Source organism: Abramis brama (genome assembly GCF_963993115.1).
Source record: "Abramis brama genome assembly, chromosome: 11".
NCBI classification, from domain to species: Eukaryota; Metazoa; Chordata; class Actinopteri; order Cypriniformes; family Leuciscidae; genus Abramis; species Abramis brama.
The window spans coordinates 8,005,643-8,015,102 of NC_139973.1; the positions used below are offsets into that span (position 1 = coordinate 8,005,643).

Below are 9,460 nucleotides of genomic sequence, written 5' to 3' on the forward strand. Positions count from 1 at the left end.
GTCTATTCTGTTTGTTAGATAAAAACAGAGATGAGTTTTGTAGGAAAGTTTGATGTGTTCCACTTAAATATAAATTGTCTGGAATATACAAAAAAGCATTTACATATACATTTGTTTTCACTCAGTCTTAGAGCTCCACATGTCCCTTTAAGCAATACGACTATTTGCACCTCAAGAAATGACAAGCTACTTTCATCGCACCAGACCCACATGGCATTAAAAAAATGCAGAGCCCGTAGCCCCTACATTAGCAGAGTTCACACACACACATACGCACACACGCACACACTGTATTGCCTTGAAACAATGAGGAACAGCATACGGCTGTTATAGTATGGAACATGGAAGCAATAAACTCACACCGACTACCCAAACCCCAGCATCCCGCTTGACTAACCACTCGCAGCCTTGGCGTCCAGCACTTATCTAAGTAGGTAATGCTAAGAAAATATGTATTAAGGCTTTTCTGAGGACCTGAGGATTTCAAAAACACACAATGAGGCACACAAAAAGGCAAAGAAGAGCTCTAGACGCGACACACAAACAGAGAAGCGGAAGATGATGGAAAAAAGAGACGGCTAATGTGAACGCCTGGTGTCCGTTTGCTGCTGACCAGTATGGAGGGAGGTGACAAAGACGTCCGCCTTGGCCTTGTAGCAGCATTCTCTCGAGGTTTCTGGTCAGGATTTTTGTTGTTGTTGTTCACTTTCTTCCAGACGTGATTTCAGTGCAAAGTATTCCCGTGTCGTAAACAGTAAGAAGTCCTTGGAGATTCTTAGCTTGTAAGTACATGTGACCCTCAGAGGATCGTCACTTCATTCAATGATGATTAGTTGGTTTTCAGCCAAATATGTCTTGCTCTAAGTTTCAGACACCTGCATTCTCTTACAAAACATTGTACATGACATGCATCTAAAGCAGTTCCTACACACTCTGCGTACTGCGTAATAGGAACAGACAGACCGACTGGATCAAATTAAAAAAAAGGAAAAAGCTAGATATGTCGTACATACAAAAGAAGCATGTGACATATTTTTCTCAAATTTTTTTTCTTTTTCTTTTTTTTTTAAGCTGCTTTGGTAACATCAAATTCAATCCCATCAGCCTTCAATCTCTTTTGAATTGGAATCGCACACACACCCGTTTTTTTTTTATAATCTTCATTCCACTATTATCGTTCATGTAGGTCCTCTGGTTTGTATGAATGGGTTTTCATCAATCTGTCTGAGTCACTTTTCTCAGAATCTCCTCTCAAGGAAGAACGTGTGGTCTGAAGTCAGCGGCCCGCGCTGTGTTCTGTCATAAAGATGTGCGAGCTGTGAGGGAGAGAGCTATTGTACTGAGAGCCGAGAGAGTGGAGACACTGGAAGCCGAGGCGATGGCATTGGGACCTGAAAGAGAATGAATCAGTGAATGAATGAGAAATAGCAAAACAAATATTATATTAAAGCTGCAAGCAGCATTTATCAGGGTTCAAGCGTTTAAGGCCTTTGAGCACACATGCGTGAAAAGATATTACGTTTTATTTAGCAAGCATGTAAACACTCAACTTCAAAAGCTGATTGCATCAAAAGTTAAAGGTACAAAGTCAAAAGTTAAAGTTAAACAAAAGTTCCTAATGTCCTGTACTCTCAACTTTTGTATAGTAGTACTAGTCATAATTTTAACACCAGGCATGCATAAAAGGGATGTTTTTTTATTTACTGTTTCGAAAACCACTGCAAAACAATGGACTGTAATGTATAGAGGAATGAAAATGTGGAATGATTTACCTTTGATATTACATATTTTTTAACACGAAAAATGAGTTTTAAAAAAATATTTAAAGGAACATTTAATGGCACAATATATAGCAAATTGTTTCATTGACTTGACTTTTTATTGTTGTTGATTAAATGTAGTTTTGTATTTTTGGGACCCCAAATGTATGGGACCCCAGGAAGAGTAGCCACTGCCTAGATAGTGGCTAATGGGGATCCAAATAAACTTAGATCATAGATGGAAATATGTGTCAAATTTGTTGTAAATATCTCATTTTGTTTTGAAGTTTAGACATATATTTATGAGAGCATAAAAATTATCAATGGGTGACATTGATTGGATTTTTTTGTCAGTTCCTATCATAATTTTAACATTTTTAACATTATTGTTTAGCTATTGACCCTTTGTTTTCAAATTTCCTGTGGTGGTTTTGTCTCGATCAGACTAAGGGTTTCGAAGATAATTGCAAGTTTTTTAAGCGCTAAATGACACTGTTACACAAACCATAAGGCAAAACCTGGCATGTTTGGTATTGTTGGACTCGGCAAGGATTCAGGAGTCTAAGGAGGTCACTTCCGTGAAAAGCGCTGGCTTGAAACTTCTCAGGCTCCTTCAGGGCATTGTGCTGATGACGCATACTGAGTTTTTTGAGATACGCCAATGTTCTCATAGACTATCATGGCACCCTGGACAAAGACACTGCATGCCAATTTTCATCGGACTAACGGTTAGGTGCGGTTATAGCCATTTTCATGATTATTTTCCCTGTTATAGCCCAATCGTCACAATTATTCTCATGTAACCTCAGATTGAGCTCATAAACATGTATCCCGAGTAACATTTTGGTTTCCCTTAGCGACCGTAAATTGAAATTTCGAAAAAAAAAAATATGATTATTGATAGTCACTCTCCAGAGAATATTTCTGCAGTGGTTTGGTTCTGATCAGGCCAAAAACCTAGGTGTAGTTCGCAAAAGTAGGTTTTTCAAAAAACCTCAATTTACTCGAAAATGGCACCCGAAGGGCGAGCATTTTGTCCACCTTGAGCCAAGGATTCCAACAATATAAGACACTTGTATCGTTAGGCCTACGCCTAACGGTTTAGGAGTTATGAGACATTTCATACTTTTGACCGCTGTAGCGCCCCCATCAGGCCGTTCGGGGCACGCCTTTGGTGACGTTGTAGGCGGTGTGAGTACTACCAGCCCTCAACGTTTCAAGTCTCTATGACTTACGGTTCGGTCTGCCCGATCAGGGCACAACTGTAAACTACAACTGTTTTCAACATTGATAATAATAAGAAGTTTCTTGAGCACCAAATCAGCATATTAGAAAGATTTCTGAAGTAATATCTGTTGGAAATTCAGATCTGCCATAAGTAATAAATTACAATGTAAAATATATTAAAATAAAAAACTTTTTTAATTGTAATAATATTTCACAATATTACTGTTTTATTGTAGCCTGGCAAGCCAGACTACATCAAGATGTTTAGTCTGGCAACTCACCATAGACACACTCACTCCAAGGGGCGGGATAAACGGCTGTCTTTCAAATTCCCTCTGCGCGCAATAGGACAGCGCTTCAACCAACCAGAGCGTTTTCCCAACAGCGGAGCTAGTTGATAGATTCATTCAACTTTTGCCATATCTGGCCGGCAAAACGACGAACACATCTTCCTTTTTTAAAGAATGACTTAAGTGCCGTTCTTTGCTCTTTTCTCAAAGAAAAACTTAACTCCATGTCCTCCAGAGTCGCGGACAAAGCCGATTCGAAAGACTGTTCTCCAGCAGCCGTCATTCTTTGTTTTCAAGTCGCAGGCAGGTAACCGTCGCAACTCTGTCGTCATATGTTAAGCCCGCCCCGCCTACTCTATAAGCGACGTGATTGGCCTGACCCAATTTAGGTTTTTGCAGCTAGAAGGTCTATTGAGAGTGCCTAGACCCACCTGGCTGCAAAATACATTTTGCTGCCGCTAGGGTGCGTCTAGATTTCTAGGCTAGTTTTATTGTATTTTTGACCTAATAAATGAAACCTTGGTACATGTAAGTAGAAGGGACTGAAAAATCGTACAGACCCAAACGTTTGAACAGTAGTGTTTAATCTCAAATATATAATATTTTGTATTTCCCAATCTTTCATGCACGTTCAGTAATTATTTGGTGAGCAGTCATATGTAATCAGCAGGATAATGTACAGTAATCAGTGCAAAATGAACCCCTTCAGGCTGATTCAAGTCTGATCGCCCTGTTGAGTTTAATGTGATAATGACAGGCTGATTGTACATTATCCCTTACATATTATAATGCTAAATTACTTCATCTATTTATAATGCATTTTATTTATAATATTGTAAGCTTCAAAGTTTTTCCACTTAAGAAAAATTTAGCATAAAAACTAAGTCACTCAGCATAGGACGATCTACCTGGTATTCTGGGAATTTTGATCTGTGGGCTGCTGCTGCCTTCCCCTCCTTCTCCAAAAGGCTTGATCTGGATGAAGTACTCCACATCTGTGGGCAGCGAGAGCTCCACCGACGTGGTGTTAGTCTCCATAACGTTGGGCCTGCTGAAATGGTTCCGCTTGTACAGTACCTATAGAACCATTCCAAAATGTTTTAGGAACAATTACTTCCAAATACATGGTCCCACATTATATCACACCCATTGTTGGGGGTAAGTAACAGATAGTAATGCGAGTAAAAGATAACTTTTTTTTCAAGTAACTAGTACATTTACAACAAAATAAGAGTTTATTTATTCTCACTTTATTAACCAATGTCTTTGATGATCCTGTTCAACCATACCAAGCAAAAAATACTTTAAACATCACATTTATGTTTAATTTTTAAACGGTTTGTTTGAGTTGCACCCTCTATTGCACAGGCATGAATTTGCGTTTCCTTCAGCCTGAGGCTTATTCATTTCACTTTTGGTGTAACCTTTACATTTGCCAAAAATAGAACTTTGGTTTTTGTTGTTAGTAAAAAAACAAAAACAAGCAATCCCAGCTCAGGAGAGAGCTCATCTAGCAGCAGAACCACAAGGTCTGCCTTAAGAGGGGACTGTGTAGTCCCTCTTAGGTCCAGTTCCTTTGTCCAATTATGCTTTTCTGTGAGAGCCTCTAAACTATGGAACCAATTGCCTGTGGACATTAGAAATTCCACCTCACACCATACATTCACACAGCATCTTAAGGACTGGCTTTTGAGCATACAAAAATGTGAGCACCTCTCATAATAATTAATGTATGTCTGCCTCTAGACTTTAGCTGTCCTGTAACCTATGGTATATGTATGATAGATAGATGGATAGATGGTTACTTTATTAATTCCCTAACAGTTGTATGGCTGTATGGTTATATGTTTTATGTTTTAATGGAGCCAGTGCTATGGCATTATGTTTTATTGTTGTATATCAATTGTTGTGTGATTAATTATGTTCTTTTTTTTAGCCATCATGTGCCTAGTATAACATCTTGCCAATGGACTACAGTTGAAAATTAGCCTGCTGGCTAACACTGGCACATTTACAGAAATGTTGATTAATGTGCACTGTCCTTAAATAAATGAAATGAAATGAAATGATATGGGATTTTTAATGGCTGATGCATAAGTGTACATACAATACAAGCAAACCAATAGAGCCTTTGGAGTCGTTGTCACACACATATCAGAGCATTTGGTGGTGCTAATGCAATGAAAGCTGTTTAATCATTGAGCAATAAAGTGCTGTGTCATATTGTGAATGTAGTTTTGCAAGAAGATTTGGGCTTACCTTATATCCCATGACCTCGGATTCATTTTCAAGAGGTTTCACCTGTTCCCAGTTGAGAATAATCTTGGAGTTTGACGTATTCCACATGACTTTTGAGGGCGGCTGGCTGGGGGCTGGATGAAGACGGACACAAATCAGAGAGAAAATAATCGAATGCAATAAGGCCCTGTTTAGACTTGGTATTAAGATGCGTTTTGGTCGATCGAATCACAAGCAGACGAGCTAGACACATACTCGTTTACACCTGGTGTTTTAATCCGTCTCTTTTGTCCACTTTCCGCCACTTCTGTCCTGATCTCTTCAAGAGGAGGGTCTATGGGCGGGTCAAATTCTCAAACTAATGGACAAAATAAGCTTACACAATTTACGTGAACACGCACGGAGATGACGGAAAATCATGCAGAGAGAATCAGCTATAATTTCTGCTCTGACAGCCGCACATACATGCCGAACGCTGTGAGTGTGTGTTATCAGGAATGGTGAGAGAACATTGGGCTTGGTACGTTTTTCATCTTCAAACCAAACTCAGGTCTTCAGAAAACAAAGTTTAAATTCCGTCTGGCTAGCGCGGTTCCCATGATGTTTTAGGTCAGTAGGCGGTCTTTTTTCGCTGTTCGAACACATTCGACCACACTACGAAAGCAATCTGGTCGAATGTGTTTTCAACTTCCTCTGGAAGTGGTGGAAAGTGGACAAGCTCAAAACATTTTAGACCCCGTTTACACCTGTATTTAGCGTCATTCATTCATGATCTGATTAACCAAAACGCATCTTAATACCAGGTGTACCCTTATAGTCAAACACTCAATCATTCAGTAACATCCTCTTCAATCAATCTATTAAACAAAAAAAGTTACTTACGGGGCTTTTTGGTGGTAACATTGACCGCTGGACTTGGTGGTCCTGTTCCTGCTGTGTTGTAGGCTCTCACCGTTATATAGTAAGAGCTACTTCCTTTTAAGCCCTGAATAATGGCTATTGTTCGGTTTCCAACTGTCCTTAGCACACTAGCTGTATCTTCTTTGCCATTCTTCTCCCAGTATCTCAACTACAGAGAAAGACAAAACAGAACCGCTCAGCATTAAACTTTAATTAAACTGGGTGCAATATCATTTAAAACTATTGGGAGAAACAATTCATTTATAATGTTCTTTGTGGAGTATCTGAATAGCAGGATATCTGCTTACAGGTGCTTTGGTTACTCGGCCACTGAAGTGTGGCAGTATTGAAATGAACCTGTCATAGGAAAATCATCTTAAGCAACGTTTCCCAACCGTCAGGTTGACTGATTTTCTTTTCCCCTCCCAAAGTCTGTGGACAGTCCCAGCTGAAGAGTCAGAGATGGATGGTGGCACAAACCTAATTTGTATTTGTTCCATAACTGTTAGTAGAGGGCAAAAAGGTCTCAGTGCTTTATATTTACGATCTTTGTAGATGACTGCAATAGTGAAATAAATGGTTGCAATAGTACAGCCTAAAAAACAAAACACTGTTACTATCAAATTAAAAAGGTAGCTCACATTGCAAGATCTACAGTGCGCAGCAACAGTACTCTGGGAGATTTTCTCCATAGGTTATTTCCCTAGTGATAACAAAACACATTACTACCATTTGCAAAACTATAGCTGCTAAACTACTGGTGAAGAACTTCACAACCCATAATCCTGTAGAGGCATCCAGCAATCATAGAAGTCCCGCCCAATCCCATAAAGCACTGTGAATGATGTAACAGCCTCCTTATGATCTCAACTTCTTATATACACTACCATTCAAAAGTTTGGAGTGGGTAAGATTTTTTAATGTTTATCTTGTTAATGTTGTATTATTACAATTTAAAATAAATTTTTCTATGGTAATCTATTTTATTCCTGCAAAGGCAAAGCTACATTTTCAGCATCCAATACTCCAGTCTTCAGCATCACGTGATCCTTTAGAAATCATTCTAATATGCTTATTATTATTATGAATGTTGAAAACAGTTGTGCTACTTAATATTTTTGTGTGAATTGAGTTACATTTTTAAAGTTTATTAGAAAGTTCAAAGAACAACATGAATTTTGAAATATAATTTTTTGTAACATTATGAATGTCTTTACTGTCACTTTAAAAAAAAAGTAGTGTCCTTGCTAAATAAAAGTATTATTTACTTCTTAAATCTTAGTAAAAAGTGAACACATAAATATATATCTATACATATCTATATATATCTATCTATCTATATATATACACATAATACTTACTATCAGTTATCATAAATCCATACTTTTAAATTGTATCCTTTTTAATTGATTAACATGAGCTAATCAGTGTCAATCTTTGAGTCATCAGTAGATTTATTTTGAAGGATTAAGCAATTAATTAAACAATAGAATATAATTCTATATTTAGATTTAGCAAATTTTATTCATGTTCATTTAAAAAATGTGCATAATGGTTTTAATATTTAGGGTTTTGAAAAATCTTAAGTAATTATAACCAGAAACTAAATATTTTGTTTATGCAAAAAAAATAAATAAAAAAAAATTCAGCTTTTAATGTGAAAGTGTTTAGTGTGTACCTCATAGCCGAGAACTCGTTTCTTGCTCGTGCTCCAGGGAAGGGCTTTCCAGGACACCTCAATGTCAAACGCTGAAAGACTTTTGGCTCTGAGTCGACTGGGGGCCCTTCCAGGCTCTGAATTTGACGGAGAAATTCTTCGATTAGAGCGTTTTATTCAACAAATGTCTGTAAAAGTCAAACTCTTTTTGAAAAACAAGGCTTGCCATGATTAATGGGTTCTGGCACAACACACTTCAGTTAACTTGGCTCCTATTAACTGGCTGCTAAGCGTTACACAGCAATATGTGAAAGGGTACATTTCTCTGTTGCACACAACGGTTAATATGACTGACCCTCCTCAGCAGAGTAGATGGTGACCACGGGCCCAAAAGGTCCTTCCCCCTTGTTATTGTACACCCCCACTTTGACTTGGAACGGGGAGAAGGGTAAGATGGTCTCATTTTTGAAGACGTATTTGGAGGCTTCAGGAGAGGGAACTGCCGCCTGCATCCACCCGGTGGCGCCAAAGGGCCGGAAAGCAACGACGTAGCCAAACCCTCCTCCGTTCTGGAGCTCTTCAGGAACGGGCTGCAACACAGACACACATCCACAAATAAAGCACATATATCTATAATACAGCACATTCCCTTTATTAAAATACCCTGATATATTATCCTTATATACTACTTCTTATATGTATACCACAGACAAAAACAACCATGTACCGTGTACCATGGTAATCTAAATGTCATGGTTTTACAACCATGCTACTTGTTTGTAAGGTGTTTTCTCTTAAAGGGATATTTCACCCAAAAATGTAAATTCTGTCATTAATTACTCAACCTCATGTTATTTCAAACCCGTAAGACTTTCTTTCATCTTCAGAACACAAGTGAAAATCTTTTTGATGAAATCAGAGCTTTCTGTCTCTCCATTGACAGCTACACAACTACCAATTTGACGCTTCAAAAAGGTCATAAAGAGATTGTAAAACTAATCCATATGAATTGAGCGGTTTAATCCAAATTTTATGAAGAGACTCGATCGCTTTATATGATGATCAGACTGAATTTAGGCTTTTATTCACATTTAAAACATTGATCAGCGAAAATATACAGAAGCTCAGCCGAACCTGCTTGATGGGCAAGAACAAACCTCATTGGTTCTTTTACGATCTTTTACGAGGCCAATTGTTCTTTTACGATCTCTTTATGAACTTTTTTGAAGCGTCAGTGTGGTAGTTGCGTAGCTGTCAATGGAGGGACAGAAAGCTCTCAGATTTCATTAAAAAGATCTTCATTTGTGTTCTGAAGATGAACGAAAGTCTTACGAGTTTGGAACGACATGAGGGTGAGGAATTAATGATCTTTTTTTTTTTTTTGGGGG

At 38.2% G+C, this 9,460-nt stretch overlaps 1 protein-coding gene across 3 annotated transcripts in view; it reads right to left on the reverse strand.

Annotated features, from left to right (window-relative positions):
• Positions 1-686: 686 nt before the first annotated feature.
• Positions 687-9,460, reverse strand: part of cntn4 (contactin 4) — a 141,702-nt gene continuing 132,928 nt past the window's right edge. For all 3 annotated transcript variants that reach the window (XM_084127844.1, XM_084127845.1, XM_084127843.1), the window contains exons 18-23: positions 8,428-8,662; positions 8,094-8,209; positions 6,398-6,584; positions 5,537-5,649; positions 4,186-4,354; positions 687-1,391 (exon numbers count right to left, since the gene is read on the reverse strand). In XM_084127844.1, the coding sequence (XP_083983970.1) occupies positions 1,300-1,391; positions 4,186-4,354; positions 5,537-5,649; positions 6,398-6,584; positions 8,094-8,209; positions 8,428-8,662 (912 nt within the window). In that variant the 3' untranslated portion in view covers positions 687-1,299. The remainder of the gene's footprint in view (positions 1,392-4,185; positions 4,355-5,536; positions 5,650-6,397; positions 6,585-8,093; positions 8,210-8,427; positions 8,663-9,460) is intronic.